The sequence below is a fragment of the Boleophthalmus pectinirostris genome, unplaced genomic scaffold, assembly GCF_026225935.1.
Source record: "Boleophthalmus pectinirostris isolate CB_2022bp ecotype Guang Dong unplaced genomic scaffold, ASM2622593v1 HiC_scaffold_4, whole genome shotgun sequence".
NCBI classification, from domain to species: Eukaryota; Metazoa; Chordata; class Actinopteri; order Gobiiformes; family Gobiidae; genus Boleophthalmus; species Boleophthalmus pectinirostris.
This window is the reverse complement of record NW_026571353.1, coordinates 4,739,636-4,757,438: the sequence shown is the minus strand read 5'-3', so window position 1 is coordinate 4,757,438 and position 17,803 is coordinate 4,739,636. Positions and strand designations below refer to the sequence as shown.

At 39.8% G+C, this 17,803-nt stretch overlaps 1 protein-coding gene across 2 annotated transcripts; it reads right to left on the bottom strand.

Annotated features, from left to right (window-relative positions):
- Nucleotides 1-2,641: 2,641 nt before the first annotated feature.
- Nucleotides 2,642-17,368, bottom strand: LOC110163221 (microfibril-associated glycoprotein 4-like). 2 transcript variants are annotated; one of them, XM_055161676.1, is made up of 8 exons: nucleotides 17,327-17,368; nucleotides 12,476-12,553; nucleotides 11,105-11,172; nucleotides 9,451-9,603; nucleotides 5,805-5,843; nucleotides 4,142-4,238; nucleotides 3,907-4,074; nucleotides 2,642-3,169 (listed from the first exon to the last, which is right to left on the bottom strand). In XM_055161676.1, the coding sequence occupies exons 3-8, from the start codon at nucleotides 11,108-11,110 to the stop codon at nucleotides 2,916-2,918; spliced, it is 717 nt and encodes a 238-aa protein (XP_055017651.1). In that variant the 5' UTR covers nucleotides 11,111-11,172; nucleotides 12,476-12,553; nucleotides 17,327-17,368; the 3' UTR covers nucleotides 2,642-2,915. The 2 variants fall into 2 exon arrangements, with proteins under 2 accessions (XP_055017651.1, XP_020783807.2); XM_020928148.2 differs by having other exon boundaries at nucleotides 17,203-17,335.
- Nucleotides 17,369-17,803: the final 435 nt, after the last annotated feature.

Sequence of the window (17,803 nt, the reverse complement as noted above, 5' to 3'; positions counted from 1 at the left end):
TCCAAGAAGGGTCAGTCCACCTCAGTTCACCCAATGAGTTAAAAACTACTTTGTCAAATTCTGATGAAACTTGGTTCGTTGGTAAATCATAGCCAGAAAAGCCAAAGTTTCAAATTTTTGTTTGATCGTGATCAACAGCTTCCGCGATATCGCAATTAAATTTTTTCACATTTTTGCATCGCAGCTGAATTTCAAATTGCATTTACTCAGCAACTACTGTCCAATATCAAAAACCTAGGTGTCTCTGGAAAGAGGAAATCATAAGGAATCCAAATTTGAAATCTATTATTTTTGCAGTTGAGTATTTTTGAGAAGAATGACCTTTTGACCTGTTTTTTGATCTTGAAATTGACAATAAGGGACACGCCCGACTTCAATGACACCAATAGAAAAAATGTAGTCCTATACGTCTACTACAACATATAAAACATCTCATGGGGTTTTCTTTTTTATTTTCACACTAATTTACCTAGAAACTGACTTACCCCCATTTTAAGATGTGCGAAATGTCCATTCAGTGTATACGGCTGAACATTTATACACACAGAGTCCAAGTTAATATACTCTAAGAAAAATTGTCAATCATACAGGACCAAAAGTCACTGAAAATTTTACAACAGGATATTTAGTCCTTATCTGCAGGACAGTTCAAACAGTGGTTAGAAATTCTGGACAGGTCATTATGCAAAATGTTGTAGTTTCTTGTTGAAGATGATTTCAAGAAAGTAGTGTTTATCACAGGAATGTACGTCTGAATCAGGTATCCAACAAGGATCATCTTTGGACGGCCAGTAGAAGGTCTTGACTGGTCCATAGGGTGCATGAACTTTATCTTATAGTCACCAAATTCTTCTGAGGCCTCCTCCACCAGACCAGTCCATGGGAGGTTATCAGGTCTAACAATAAGAGGGATATCGGCAGGGGCTTCGTGTTCAACTTCATCACTCATGTGTCCTTGATGAAATGCAGCCAAATCAGAGGGTTTGTCTGTTCACTGAGTTTATACACATGCATATGTGTCAGGGAAGACAAGGACAAAACGATGGTACTGTAATGTTCCTTTGATTGTCAGCCGTATGCACTGAAAATAACTTGAAACTGATAAAAGCAATAATAAATTAAAATTTACTGAAAATGGTCCCATGTAAATCAAACATTACTTTTCACCTGTGGTTCAACAGAATCATTAGAAAAAACAAAATAATGAAACTGCCCTTGACAAAAATGATGGTTCCCTTAACTTAATATTTTGTGACACAACCTTTTAAGGCAAACTCTGCAAACAAATGATTTCTGTAACTGTCAGTGAGACTTCTGCACTGATCAACACGTATTTTGAGCCACTTCTGATGAGATGTTCAGTAGGATTGAGATCTGGGCTCACAGAAGAACACTCCAGAACAGTCCAATGTTTTGTTCGTAGTCATTCTTGGATGTTTTTCGCTGTGTGTTTTGGTTCATTATCCTGTTGGAAGACCCATGACCTATGACTAACACCAAACTTTCTGACACTAGGCGACACATTTCATTCCAAAATACTTTGACAGTTTTGAGATTTCGTTTTATCTTGCACAGATTCAAGACCCTGTGCCAGATGCAGCAAAACAGCCCCAGAACAAAACCAAACCTCCTCCGTGCTTCACAGTAGGGACAGTGTTCTTTTCTTGGTCTGGTTCATTTCTGCGTCTGTGAACATAGAGCTGATGTGTCTTGCCAAAGAGCTCCAGTTTTATCTCATCTGTCCAAAGAACATTCTCCCAGAAGCTTTGTGGTTTGTCAATCTTCACTGTGACAAATTCCAGTCTCACTTTTTTATGATTTACTTTCAACAGTGGTGTCCTCACATGAAGTCCACTTTGGCTCAAACACTGATGGATGGTGTGATCTGACACTCATGTACTTTGCCCTTCAAGTTCTCATTTAATTTGTTTGGAGGTTGTTCTGAGCTCTTTGGTTCCATTCTCCATGATCCATCTCTTCAATTTGTCATAAATTTTCCTCTTGCAGCCGTGTACAGGGACGTTGGCTTCAGACCTGTGGACCTTAAACTTCTGAAGAACATGTGTAACTCTAATCACAGGAACATCAAACAGCTCGGAGATGGTCTTAATGTCTTTATCTTTAACCTTGCTTGTCTATCATTTTCTTTCTAGTCTCCTGACACAGTTCTTCTCTTTCTCTGGTCCATGTTCAGTGTTGTGTCCATCATGTCTCCAAATTTTTGTCAATTTTTGTTCATAAATTTTTATTTTTTTTAAATAATTCTGTTGAACAACAATTCAAAAACAGTGTCAGATTTTCATTGGTTATTTTCAGGAAATTTGTATTTATTATTGCTTTTCTTTTCAAGTTTCAAGTTATTTCAGTGAAAATTGTTTATTTGTCTTTCATTACCAGAGGGGTATATAATATGATGTGTGAGTTACTGTGTCTAAGTCATTTCTCTTGTGGATCAATAAAGTTTGTCTAAGAAAAGAAGAAGCAACTCGAGTAACTTTTTTAATAAAATTGTAAAGTTGTTTTCAGACACCATACACATCTGAAAGACTTACTTGAGTAAAGGGTTTGGTGACACTTCCAAATGTGATTTTGTTTGCACATGTTAAAAGCTTTATGTTTACAATATGAAATAAACAATATAATGTTTTAAATGTTAAATTTTATTTATTTATTCTTTTTTCAATTACATCAACTTATGTAATTCCAAACGGCAACTCTTACAATTAGCCTTTTCTTAATTGATTTGCAGGTTCCTCAAATGATTTCTTGGACCCGGCTTTGTACTTAAAAAATGTGTAAAAATTGTGAAATGTGGACTTCTCAACCCACCTCTGGCTATTATCACCCTCCACCAAATTAAAGCTACATTTACTGAGCTATAGGAGAACACAGAGACAATGAAACATCCTGGAGCTCTAAGGAACCGGACGTGTCTTCAGGCTGATGGACTTCACAGAGTAGTTGTACCCTTTCCATGTTTTCCACTCTATTCCAATAGCAAAGATACTGGGATCAAGGCCCCAGCGGTAAATGCCGTTGGGGTTGGAGAAGTGGCAGCTGTCGTACCAGAAAGCTCCAAGGTAAAGTTTGGCACAGTTCTTTTCGAAATTATCCTGGTCGTTGTCGAACGTGGTGAACTTCTGGTTGTTGTGGTAACTCAGACTATCACCTGCGGAAATATGAAGACTGGGTTATTTGTGTTTTATTTATCTCATCACAAACAATAAGTGTGTTTACATGCACTTGAGTATCTCGACTATGAGTTGGTGGGTGGGTGGTTGGAAATGCGGGACTGTTTTTAATCACGGTAAAGCACTTTGTGTTGCATTTTATATGAAAAGTGCTTTATAAATAAAGTTTGATTTGATTTGAAATGCGATCGAGTCCGAGAAGAGTACTAAGACACGGCGATCTACCCACACGACCTTGGCGATCGACTGGTAGATCGCGATCGATGTATTGGACACCCCTGTATTAAACAGTAGACTGCTTTGTTTAAGTATAAAATGTTATTACGTTAAAAGTCATGGTTGGAGTTTGAGTCATTTTGGGAAAATGGCAAAGGAGAAATCCAATTTGTCCAGTTGACAAATTGAATTTCTCCTTTGCCATGGATTCTACCTGGACAGCTGAGGGATTTTACACTCATTACTACTACTCAAGTAACTGCTCCTTCTGTTTTAGTTACTTTAGTTTGCACATGCTCAGTACAGCACCAGTTTTGATAGATCAGGATACATGCCACAGTATTTTGGATACTGAGAGAAAAATCCAGTGAGAGGATCCTGGTTTCTCAACACTGGGATACTGCCTTATCCAGGAGACTGAAACCAGGAGACTCTGTTTCCACGGACACTCACATAACTCAACTTAACACAAACTCAACTCAAAAAACTCTGAACTGACCTGCTCCTCCATCAACAAACCCAGACACGTTGAGTTTGTATCCGTTACAATCGCCTTCAACAGAGAAGGACGTGTAAAGAGCAGATGCTTTCTTCCCGTCAAAATCCTCCATCTCCACCAGAAGCTCATGTTTGCCTCTAGCTGTGATCTTATGGATGAACTCCAGACCTGTACAAAAATGTCAGTGATGTAACATCAACTTTTAGAACAACAAAAGCATGACTGTTTTTCTTACCCAGCCAGTATTCTCCATCAGCTTTACCAAACCCCATCACATACGGTTCCCAGCCTCTGTAGAAGTTCACTGTACCATCCATCCTCCTCTGGATCACCTGAGGACACAGTGAGATGACATGCTGGGGTGTTTGTGGGCAAATCAGTTATTTTGAATCCTCAGAAATATATACAGACCATTTCAAAAACTTAGAATATAATGAATTTATAATTAGAATGAATGAATTTTTGTTACTCATTTCAGAAAGTCAAACTACTACATACTAATATACACACACACACACACACACACACGTCTGAATATGGAGTTTTAATAACATTATCTACTATGTTATTAGGTTCTTTTTTTTCAGACCTAGAGTGTTATTTCATACCTGACAGTTTGGACTGCTCACTAGCGTCTTCCTCAGTGTCACGTGATGTTGCTGTGACGTGTCTGGTCAGCTGATTTAAACAGGTTTTGGCGCTGTCTTCCTACCGGTGGAGGCAGGACGACAGCGCCATCTGCAGTCCAACTTCCTCAGGACAGTATCCCAGGTGTGACCAGACACGTCACAGCAACATCACATGACCACTCTGAGGAAGACGCTAGTGAGCAGTCCAAACTGTCAGGTATGAAATAACACTCTAGGTCTGAAAAAAAGAACCTAATAACATAGAATATCGGAAGACCAAATGAATCTCATTGGAGCATTATCTACTGTTTGTAGTTGTGTAAATTGAATAAATTTACCCTGATTACAGCCACGTGTTTCATATAACACCTTTCTGCAGGGGCAGAGTTTGAAATATATTTACCTGTTAAGGCCTATTCATACTTCATAAGAACATATGAACTTTGTTCTTGCACCCAGCACTGGCCCAACAAAATGATATCATTTTGTTGGGCCAGCTCCCGTTGGGCAGTTCTAGTGGCTTGTTCTCAACAGCTCAGCTGAGCAGAACTTTGTTCAGCAGTGCTGTACAACATCTTTGCTCTGAATGGTTATTTATGATGACGCGGTGTATCTGCTTCCTTGCCGGTGCGGAGCAAGAATAAAAATTGATGATTTTGAGTCACAGCTGGAGGAAATGGTGAGAAAATACAAACATCGGTATGACACAATTATAAAAACAGCCGAATGGCAAGAAATTCATTAGCGAGATCGTGGACATTTTAGGCTCAGATGAAAAACAGTGTAGAAAACTCTGTGACAAGTTTGCAAAATCCAAAAGGTGGGTCACCAAAAAGAAAGAGCAGTAAGGCTGGAGGATGAAAAAAAAAAAACCCCAAAAACCTATAAACCTCCCTGCAGTCGCTGGACTTCTTCATCAAATGTGTTTGATGAAGAAATAGCGCGAATAGGACAATGTGAGATGTGTGTGAATGAAAGGGACGTTACAATAAACAGGATTATAAATTACTTAATATCTTACATGTCTTTAATAACAACAGCAGAGTGAGGGGGCGGGGCAGTTTGGCAGCAGAACATCTTTTGAAGTATAAAATGTCAGAGCCCAAACAAACTTTGTTCTTGTTCTTATCACCTCAAGTCTCACTCTCCCCTTTTAATTCCTCCAGACTCTGCCCAGTTTAGCAGCTGTATCTGAAATGTGGTTGTGGGCGGGGTTTAGGTGTTCAGAAGGTCCGTCATTCGTCTTTAGTCTTCAGTTGAAATACTCACTGACCAGCCTCCTCCGTTTGTTTCCATGTCACAGTAGACCTAAATAAAGAAGAAGCTCATTAATACACATTCTGAAACATGTTTATGTGAAAGATTTTCTTTTTTCCATTTACTTTGCATCATCGAATAACCTCAAACTATTTTCCGTTATGTTGGCTTAACTTTCACCACCTGATTGTCTCCATGGAGATGTTATTGCTTTGCCTGGAATGTTCCGCAGTTCATTATTTAACACATGTATCTCAGTTAAGACAAGTAGATGACAGCACCAGGACACGTTACAGCTCTGTGGAAAAGTCATAAGGCGGCAAGTTTTTTGGTCACATCTCCATGGAAACAAGCCTGAGGTGGAATATGTATGAATGTAATTTGATTGACAACCTAACAGCCAATAGAAAATGAGGGAGCCTTGTTTTCTATTGGCTGATGTTTATCTGGCCTCACTACGTCCACAGTTGATAGATTTTCATTCTTTTTTTTTTTTTTTTGGTCATCATAATTACAAGACTGCTGTGTCTCTGTAATGGTATTTTAAACTTGAAACAAAACCAAAAAAAAAAAATCCTCCATACAACCTTTAAGGGGACACACTACAGGCAAATGTTTACAGTTTTAGTTTTTAGTCAGTTTGGTCTCTCAACATACAAAGTTTCATGTGGAACAACAAAACCGTAAAGATATTTTATTATTGGAATAAATCTACTTGAATCCATAGATCTATATGGGACATTGTTTTCTTATAATGCATTTCCCCCACAGGAACATGACCATCAGCCCTTAAATACTCACAACTCTCCACTCTTGGATGTAAGCAGATTCTGATGGATTGTGACAGAAGGATTTGTTGATTTCTAATTTCAAGTCTGATTTATACAAGATTAAACTAAATGCAAGCTCTCCAAAATCCCAGAACGAATGAAGCAGTAAATTTAAACCTATCTCTACTAAAACTAAAAGCAGCAGTTAACTTAACAGAAAACTGCCACTTCATGACATCATAAGGTGGAAGAGAGCATTTTGAGCTTTGGAGCTGTACAGTAATAATAATCGATTACTGAAACGTGTGAATCAAACAAAATACAACTTCAGGTATGTGAAGGTATCCTGCTCTCCTGCGACTCTGGTAACATCAACATCCTCATCCTCCTGGACCTCACTGCCGCTTTTGACACCATCGATCACTCCATCCTCCTCTCCCGCCTGCAAACCATCTTCAACATCACTGACAGCGCCCTCTCCTGGTTCACCTCATACCTCACCGACAGACACCAATTCATCCATGTCAACCACTGCAAGTCCCCCTCTGCCGCGCTTACTCAAGGAGTTCCCCAAGGTTCAGTTCTCGGCCCCCTCCTCTTCATCCTCTACATCCTCCCCCTCGGTCACATAATTCGCCGCCATGGCCTCCAGTTCCATTGTTTCGCTGATGACATCCAACTCTTACCTGTCCACCAAACCCATAACCCCGGCCACACATTCCACCCTCACAAACTGCAACTCCGAAATAAAGTCCTGGCTACAATCAAACTTCCTCCAAATCAACTGCAACAAAACTGAAATAATCATTATCGGCCCCAAAACACTAACCAGAACTCACAATAACTTCACCCTCTCCATTGATGGCTCCTCAGTCCCCTCCTCCTCCCACCTCCGTAACCTCGGCATCCTCTTTGACCAGACCCTTTCCTTTGAACGCCACGTCAAACACGTCACCAAAACCGCCTTCTATCACCTCCAGAACATCGCTCGCCTCCGCCCATCCCTCTCCCCTCAGTCTGCTGAAACCTTCATTCACGCTGTTGTCACCTCCCGACTCGACTACTGCAATAGCTGCTCTACGGTTCACCCTCCAAACTCCTCAACAGACTCCAGTACATCCAGAACTCAGCTACCCGCCTCCTTACCCGCACCTCCTCCCGTGAACACATCGCCCCTGTCCTCAGAGATCTCCACCCCCTCCCCATCCCCCAGCGCATCCAGTTCAAACTCCTCACCACTGTGTATAAGTCCCTCCACAACCTTTTCCCCACCTGCCTCGCTGAGCTGCTCCACCACCACACCCCTGCCCGTGCCCTCCATAAGACCTGGGGGGACCGGGCCTTCCCCGCTGCTGCCCCCACCCTCTGGAACTCCCTGCCCAAATACATCAGAGACTCATCCGCACTCCCCATGTTTAAAAAAGCCCTGAAAACCCATCTCTTAAAAAAAAAAACAACTGACTGATTAACTGTCTTTTTCTCTTGTTCGTCATTGTTTGTCTTCTCATGTAAAGCGTCTTTGGGTATCTTGAAAAGTACTATTCAAGTGTTCTATATTATTATTATTATTATTATTATTATTATTATTATTATTTATTATTATTATCATCAAGAGCACCAACTTTAAAGGATAAACTTACTGCAGAGAAAAAGATATTCTTTCCTAAAGCGGTTGGTACGTTTCAGTGTGGTGACTGTAACCATTGTGCCCATATCAAGAAATGCACATCTTTTAAAGACCACAAAAACTTTACATGTTGCCATTTTGCAAGTTATAATACTATACATGTTGTCTATCGTCTGGACTGTAGCTGTGAGTGATTCTATATAGCGCGGAACAAAAAGGAGACTCAAGGATCGATTTTGTGAACATAAAAACTCCATTAAAATATTACTATTGTTTTCCCTGTAATGCCACATTACTGCTTTACAGCAAAAAGCAATGTATTACAGTAATTAGTTACTTTTGTAACGCATTACTCCCAACACTGCTGACACATCACTAATTTTAAGTGAGCCTTTTGGGACGGCCTGTGTGCCGTTCTTGTGTTTGTGTTATGGGACTAACCCCATTAGTCAGTTTAAAAGTGTGACAGAAAAATGCCTTTATGCTTTAACATTACACTTTAAACGGTCCACTATGTAACTTTTCTGCCCCCTGCTTGTCACCATGGAGTTCTGTCTTATTAGAATCAAAAAGAAGAGAGGAAAATTGTGTATTCTCATACGGAAGCTGCAGGGGGAGCTCTGTGACTGAAAGTGAGTTCTGCTTTAAAGTGCTCTGAGGTAATTCCAGTCACTTTAACTTCTTAGGTTCTTTTTAAAGACAATGCAGTAAAGTGTATTTACCTTGTTGACATGTTTGGGCTGCAAATTGCAAGTCATCTTCAGAACTGTCACCAGTGTTGGTGGTGACGTGTCGTATATCAGCTGTTGTTTCTTCCTGTAGGCGTGGTCAGACCTGATGGACCTGGCAGGTCGCTCAGACTGACCACGCCTCCCGTCGCTCGGTGTTCTCTGGAGGAGGGTGTCCCAGGTGTGTGAAAGGAGGAACGCTCTGTCATCACGGTTAATGCTGTCCGTGCCTCGTTTCCTGATTTCAGTGGCCTCCTTGATCCAGTGTTTGAACTTGTTGTTTTCTGATCCAATGACCCGAGCCCCGTCCCAATCCATAATGTGGTTAGCTGATGTACGACACGTCACCACCAACACCAGTGACAGTTCTGAAGATGACTTGCAGCAGCAGCCCAAACATGTCAACAAGGTAAATACACTTTACTGTATTGTCTTTAGAAAGAACCCGAGAAGTTAAAGTACATAAGAAAACAAAATGAACATCTTTGGCTTAGTAATTCCAGTCACGTTGATTGATTGAAAAGTACATTTACCATCACAGGAAATGTTGGTAAAAATGGATAGATGGTGTACACTCCACTGGCACTTCCTGGGTTCTGTTTCAGGATTTGGCTGCAGTCCACAGGTTTGTCGTCCGCTCTGCTGCATGTCAACAGAGGAGCCACAAACATCAGCACGAGCACGGCCTGAAACCAAAAAAACATCTGTAGTTTGATTTATTTACAAAACATTTGACACTTTCTTTAGGTTTCAAATTTTACTTCCTGGTTGGAAATCATGACAGGACACACTGGAACATAACTGTTACCTAGCAACCATAATGTAGAGTAGGGCTGTGCAAAAACACTGAAATATCGATATCGTATAGTTTAATGTGATGATACAGTATTGATATATCACCAAGAGTATTTTTTGGTATATTTTACTAAATCATTTTGTTACAGAGCTACAGTTTTGTTACATGTTCAGAGCAGTCCTGCTCCCGCCCGCTTCTGTGATATTTTGGCTACGTTCAGACTGCAGGGCTTAATGCTCAATTCTGATTTATTTTGTGAAATCTGATGTTTTTACGAGGTTGTTCACATTTCCAGTTAAATGTGACTTGTATGTGACTCCAGTGTGAACATTAAACGGCCCAAAAGTGTCCCACATGTGACACTGGAGGACATGACAATGTCATGAGACGGAGCCAAGAGTGGTGAGTGGTGATGTGCTTCACTTCAGTGACACGGAGTTCATTAACAATTTTCATATGAAGAGAAAAACGTTTGTGTACATTTGTGAGCGCCTACTTGTGCCACTCTTGCAGGAGGAAACACATCTTCGGCGGCTTATTTCTGTGAGAAAACGCGTCGGCATTGGGCTGTATTGGCTCTTGCAACAGGTGCTTGTTACCGCACAATAGCCAAGTCCACCGTGTGATAACGTGTAGGTGGATGAATGCGCTTTGGTCGTTCAGACTGAAGTCACATGTCAAAAGATCAGATATGTATCGGTTTTAGGAGCACATATCCAAGTGTCCTGGGTGGCATTTGAAAAAATCGGGTCTGTGTTGTTCCGACTGTCATTAAAAGATCAGACAACATAGGGGCCAAAACATCTGATTTGGGTCACTTCAGTCTGCAGTCTGAACGTAGTCTTTGTCACGCTCCCGCCCACAAATCCCACAAACTGGGGATGTTCACTTTCTTCAGCTCTATCAAACACGGAGAAGTGGAAAGGAATTGTGTAAAATGTGTGTAAGGTTAGATCATATCCGTAAATTAGGCTGTTTAAAATCTTTTTATTAATGCCAAATCAAATATTCAGCACAAATGATGTATGACAGGCACACATGGATCATTTGTATATTTTACTTTACTCTCATATTTAGTTTGTGGGACTGTAGTTCGTGTTGTGTAGTCCCACTTCCACCCACGCCCACAATGAGCTTTCAAAACGTGTCCCACGTGTGTCAGGCCCCGCGGGTGCAGGGCTCTAGTTCAGAGGAAGGAAATTTGTTTATGCGACGCATTTGACATTTTTATTACTGTTTTGATGATTAGAATGTTTGTGTTTCATATGAACTTTGCACAAGAAGTGGTTTAACAAAGACTTTTACAGTAACAGTATTATAACCTGACTCAAAGCTCACAAGAGTCTGTTTTGTGTAACATAGGAGCTTTACACTGTTTTCTTTGTACTTACCGTCATTGTAGATCACGATTTCCAACTCACAAGAGCCTCTCAGACCAGAAGGTTTTGTCACCGTAAATCTAATGGAACATTCAGATATAATCAGTGTTGGGGAGTAACAGATTACATGTACCAGAGTAAAGTAATCAAAGTACAAATTATGAAGTAACTATATTCAGTTACAGTTACTGTTTCAATCAGTGGTAATTGGATTACAGTTACTTTGTTGAATGGATTACAGGGCGGTATTTTCCTGTTTTCACATTATGGGCTATATCCCCAGGTCTAAACTGGATCTAAACTATATCTAAACCAGGTCTAAACTAGGACTAAACCAGGACTAAACCAGGTCTAAACCAGGACTAAACCAGGTCTAAACCAGGTCTAAACTAGGACTAAACCAGGACTAAACCAGGACTAAACCAGGTCTAAACCAGGTCTAAACCAGGACTAAACTAGGACTAAACCAGGACTAAACCAGGTCTAAACCAGGTCTAAACTAGGACTAAACCAGGTCTAAACCAGGTCTAAACTAGGACTAAACCAGGTCTAAACCAGGACTAAACCAGGACTAAACCAGGTCTAAACCAGATTTAAACCAGAACTAAACCAGGTCTAAACCAAGACTAAACCAGAACTAAACCAGGTCTAAACCAGGTCTAAACCAGAACTAAACCAGAACTAAACCAGGACTAAACCAGGTCTAAACCAGGTCTAAACCAGGTCTAAACCAGGTCTAAACCAGGACTAAACCAGGACTAAACCAGGTCTAAACCAGATCTAAACCAGGATTAAACCAGGTCTAAACCAAGACTAAACCAGAACTAAACCAGGTCTAAACCAGGTCTAAACAGAACTAAACCAGGTCTAAACTAGATCTAAATCAGGTCTAAATCAGGTCTAAACCAGGATTAAACCAGGTCTAAACCAGGACTAAACCAGGTCTAAACCAGGACTAAACCAGGACTAAAACCAGGTCTAAACTAGATCTAAACCAGGTCTAAACCAGGATTTAACAGGACTAAATCATGCTGTGTGGACGTGTCTCCTCTTCTTCTATCAATAATATTTTTTAATTTGGTTCAGTAAAGTCTGGGCTTTTTATTTTCTTTTATCAGACAAAACATCTTATGTTACGATTTCCTCGTCTTTGCTTCTCTACAGCAAATCAAGTAATCCAAAGTATTCAGATTACATTACTCACTTTAAGTAACTTAATGGATTCCGTTACAAACTACATTTTGGGATATGTAATCTGTAATCTGTAGGGGAATACATTTTAAAAGTAATCTTCCCAACACTGGATATAATTTAGAAACACAATTCAGCCTCTTACAACAAATAATGAGATTTGACGATGAAGGTAAAAAAAAAAGGTCTTACCAGCTCTGTTCCTCAAAGCTTCTGGAGCTCTTCAAAACTTCTGTCACTTTTATACAGCTCAGACACACTGCTTCTCAACTGAACGACAGATTGAATTTCATATCATAATTAAACCCTGATAAAAGTTCACAAAACACGTAAATATAACTGTGTCATTCTCAGAAACTTCCAGGACAACCTAAGATGACCCATGAATCAAACTGTATCATATTTATAGGTATCAAATAATGTGTAATTTAACCTCAGCCAGACTAAACGGACAAAAGGAAAAGACAAAAACAGCCTGACTTTATTTGATTAGTTATCTATAGTCATCATCAGTATTCATTGAACTATTCATGTACGTTCTTTTGTCAAACCACTTATCTCCAAGGAGCATTTTCTGAATCTTTTGAGTCAGAGTTATCTCCCAAAATCTTCTCCACCCTTAATTTTGGACATCTATTCATGATCTTCAGTCTTAAAAGAACGAGTACAATGGAAAGTTTATCCATTTTGACCAGTAGAAAACAAGTAACCATGAACATACTTTTCAATAGTTGTTGTTTTTTGGGCTCTGATCCAATACGATACTTGACATCACTGTACTTAGACTTACTGATATCGGTTACAAATCCGATATCCAGTGTTGGGGACTAACAGATTACATGTACCGGAGTTATGTAATCAGAGTACAAATTATGAGTAACTGTATTCAGTTACAGTTACTGTTTCAGTGAGTGGTAATTGGATTACAGTTACTTTGTTGAAATGGATTACACAGCGGTATTTTCCTGTTTTTACATTTTGGGCTAAACCAGGACTAAAACCAGGACTAAACCAGGTAAATTAGGACTAAACTGGAATAAACCAGGTCTAAATCAGGACTAAATCAGGACTAAACGGTCTAAACCAGGACTAAATCAGGACTAAAACCAGGTCTAAACAAGGACTAAATCAGGACTAAAACCAGGAATAAACTAGGACTAAAACAGGTCTAAACAATATGACACTAAGACTACGTTCAGACTGCAGGGTTTAACGCTCAATTCAGATTTTTTTGTGAAATTCGATGTTTTTGCGAGGTCGTTCACATTTCCAATTAAATGTGACTTGTATGTGACTCCAGTGTGAACATTAAACGGCCCAAAAGTGTCCTGCATGTGACACTGGAGACACGACGACATCAACCGCAGCGAGCGTCTCTGTGTTTACAGAAGTTGTCCAAACATGGACGCAGCATCGAGCACCTGGAGATTTTAAAGTTCCTCTCGTACCGGAGCCAGAACATGAACAACTTACTTGTTTTAAGGAGGAGATTGAGAAGGAGAAGGACGAGGTTTTTGGTCGTGGTGTTTTGTGGGACAGTCTGTTGAAAGGAACGTGTGGATGTGGAGACGGAGCCAAGAGTGGTGAGTGGTGATGTACTTCACTTCATTAACAATTTTCACCTACTTCAGAGCAGAATAGTGATGTTTGTGGCTTGTTGATAACATGTAGGTGGATGAATGCACTTTGGCCGTTCAGACTGAAGTCACATGTCAGAAGATCAGATATGTATCAGTTTCAGGAGCACATATCCAAGTGTCCTGGGTCACATTTGGAAAAGTCGGATCTGTGTGTTCAGACTGTCATTAAAAGATCAGATACAGGAACATAAGGGCCAAAAAATCGGATTTGGGTCACTTCAGGCTGCAGTGTGAATGCAGCCAAAGTTCCTCCAGCTCCTCTGGTGGGACACTGAGGTGTTTCCAGGCCCCCTGAGAGCCCAGGCGTGTCCTGGGTCGTCCCCGGGGCCTCCTCCACCCTCCTCAGCCTGTCTCTAAAGGAGTGCCCAGCCTCTTTGTGGAGGAGAATCATTTTGACCACTTGTAGCCGTGATCTTGTAAGTTTGTTCATTATCTAAAGCTCGTGACCATATATGAGGGGAGAAATGTAGATCGACTGATAAATCTAGAGCTTTGCCTTTTTCACCACAACAGTCTGACCACAGTGACCATATCACTGCAGACGCTGCACACATCCACCTGTCCCACACTTATGGCCCCTGGCTGCACCTAGGAAAATAAAATAAAACATATGAACTTAACATAAACCCAATGAACAGAACTGGTGACAAAGAGTCCAACATGAACTGGGTGTTTACATTGATTTAACACAGCTCCTGCTCCAGACTCCAGACTCCCAGAGCGCCCCCCACAGGACACCACCAGGGACACTTCCCAGGCTCATGGTGGGACAGGCTTTAGGATGGTGGCCTGATCTTATACTATCAGTTCAGTTAGACAAATTACCTGATATTACATACATTTGGGTCCGGTCAAGCGGTAACAGAGGGAAACGGGTAGATTTTTGACATTCAAATGTCTCTTATTCAGAAACTAGAGGGACTATTGAAATAAGTAAAGTATCAGAATGTAGGAAAGAGTTACACTCCAACAGGGTCAAGTTAAACCTGTGATATTCTTTCAAGTTGTTGACAAAAAATTTAAAAACTCATGTCGGTAACGAAGGGAATGAAATATGCAGCACTTTTTGGACAATAAATCCAAACAGTGATAACTCTGGGTTCTCACTTACATATCCTTAACAAACTGGTTTGAATATTTGCTTCATATAGTTTTCTACCATATGGTACAAGATTACTCAAAAAGTAAGAGGTTTTTCAACCTAATGAGATTTTTTATTAAGAAAGGTCATGGTAACGGAGGGAAAATTGTGCAAGTAGAAGGTGCATGATTCTACATCATTTATCAGCTTTTTTCTTCCGAATACTTTAATATTACTTCAAAATGAAAAGAAACTATTTCTATAAAATATGTCAGTCCTTCCAAGCTAATTTTTATCATTTTAAATACTTAAAAAAAATAAAATAAATCATGTGCCTTCATCAACAGTTCAAAGATGGAATAACACAAGATATGATGAAATACATCCATTTATTGACATGATTTGCAGGTCTTTGAAATTTGGGAAATAATTTTTGTTCCATGTTTCATACATGGTCTGTTTAAAACATATGGAACTTTAGAACCAAAAATGGTACAGAAAAAAGGTCAACAGTTTCATAAACTAGAGTACATATGTATCTGTTCAATACATTTTTATATCAGATGCATTAACTTGAATTTTTGGCCTTGATGTTTACTTCTGCTTGACCGGGCCCATTTATATAATTTATGTCTCATTTGACATCAGTCTCTTGCTTTTTCTTATTGCTGTTTACTTAGAAGTTTATTACCATGTTTTATTGTTTTTACTCTTTGTTATTGTAATTTATTGTGAGCTACTGTGTCTACGTCATTTCATTTGTGGATGAATAAAGTTTGTCTAAGTTTATATTACACAATAATGACTCTTATGAGCTTTAAGTCATGTTAGAATGTTGTTCTCTCTTCAAAATCAGACCTGGAGTTGTGTTTTGTTCCACTCACACATGTTTGATTAACACATTATTAGTCTGTCTCCAAAGTTCAAAATGTACCGTTCCACCTTGTGATGTCATGCAGTTGTAGTTAACAGCTCCTTTCACCTTTACTTCAGTAGAGATGATCAATTTCAGAGCTGAAATCATCCAGATGATTCTAGTTGTGTGAAATTTAACAATACAGTAGATCACTTCCTGTTTTACCACATGACATCACAAGGTGAAACAGAATCTTGAGTTTAGGGAGAAGAACTCAGCCTGTTTCTACAGAATTTATGTGTTGGAGACAGCCAGCTTAATAACGCAGTGTTACTCAAACATGAATGAAACAAAACACAAGTCCAGGTCTGTTTGTGATGAGAAAACAACATTAGAACATAGATGAGAAAATATCGTGATATATAACCCGTTTAATCTTCATCTTTTCCCCGATGATGATGCAGTATTGTTATGCACTGACCTTTACACAGTGTTGGGAAGGTGACTTTTAAAATGTATTCCCCTACAGATTACAGATTACATACACCAAAATGTAGTTTGTAACATAATCCATTAAATTACTTAAAGTGAGTAACGTAATCTGAATACTTTGGATTACTTGATTTGCTGTAGCGAAACAAAGACGAGGAAATCGTAACATAAGATGTTTTTGTCTGCTAAAAGAAAATGAAAAGCCCAAACTTTACTGAACCAAATTAAAAATATTATTGATAGGATTTAACTGCTGCATGGACTGTGTCTCCTCTTCTTCTGTTTTAGTCCTGGTTTTAGTCCTGGTTTAGTGCTGCTTTTAGACTTGGTTTAGTCCTAGTATAGTCCAAGTTTAGACCTGGTTTTAGTCCTGGTTTAATTCTGGTTTAGTCCTGGTTTAGTCTTGGTTTAGTCCTGGTTTAGTTTCCAGCAATGAGTGGAATTACAAAAAAAAAAAAAAAAAAAAAAAAAAAGGGGGATATAGCCCAAAATGTGAAAACAGGAAAATCCCGCTGTGTAATCCATTTATTTCAACAAAGTAACTGTAATCCAATTACCACTCATGGAAACAGTAACTGTAACTGAATACAGTTACTCATAATTTGTACTCTGATTACTTAACGCCGGTACATGTAATCTGTTACTCCTCAACACTGCCTTTACAATACCTCCATCTAGTGTTCAAACGTCGTAACTGCGTCCTGTATCACTTAGCTGAAAAGGCTATTACGGGCTGTATGTTGTACTGAACATGCGATTTGAACATGTTTAAATGACAAATGAGCCGATCTGAATGCGTCAGTTTGGGTGGTAAAGTCAGCGGGTCAAAGAGTGTGTGTGCGTAACGAACCGTCCTGTCCAGCGTCACGGAAACGGCCTCGTGCCACTTTAATCCACGGATGGACTCGTAATAAGACAATATAATATGCTAATAACGCAATCATTGTATTCAGTGATAATAATAAATTACAGACCGACAGCCCGGATCACATGGTTCACGCCTCTCGGGTCACGTGGTCCGTTTCCATAGTCACGTCACTCTCATCTCGGGACTCTCTAAAATCCAGGCATTTCGCTCGGGGGCGGGCTTTGGCGCACATCACTCACGTTTGCTTTCTGTTTGGACTCAGAACCGTGAGCGGCTTCATTCACAGTGTTGGGGAGTAACAGATTACATGTACCAGCGTTACGTAATCAGAGTACAAATGATGAGTAACTGTATTCAGTTACAGCTACTGTTTCAGTGAGTGGTAATTGGATTACAGTTACTTTGTTGAACAAATGGCGGTATTTTCCTGTTTTTCATTTTGGGCTAAACCAGGACTAAACCAGGTCTAAACCAGGACTAAACCAGGTTTAAATCAGGACTAAACCATGTCTAAACCAGGACTAAACCAGGACTAAACCAGGTTTAAATCAGGACTAAACCATGTCTAAACCAGGACTAAACC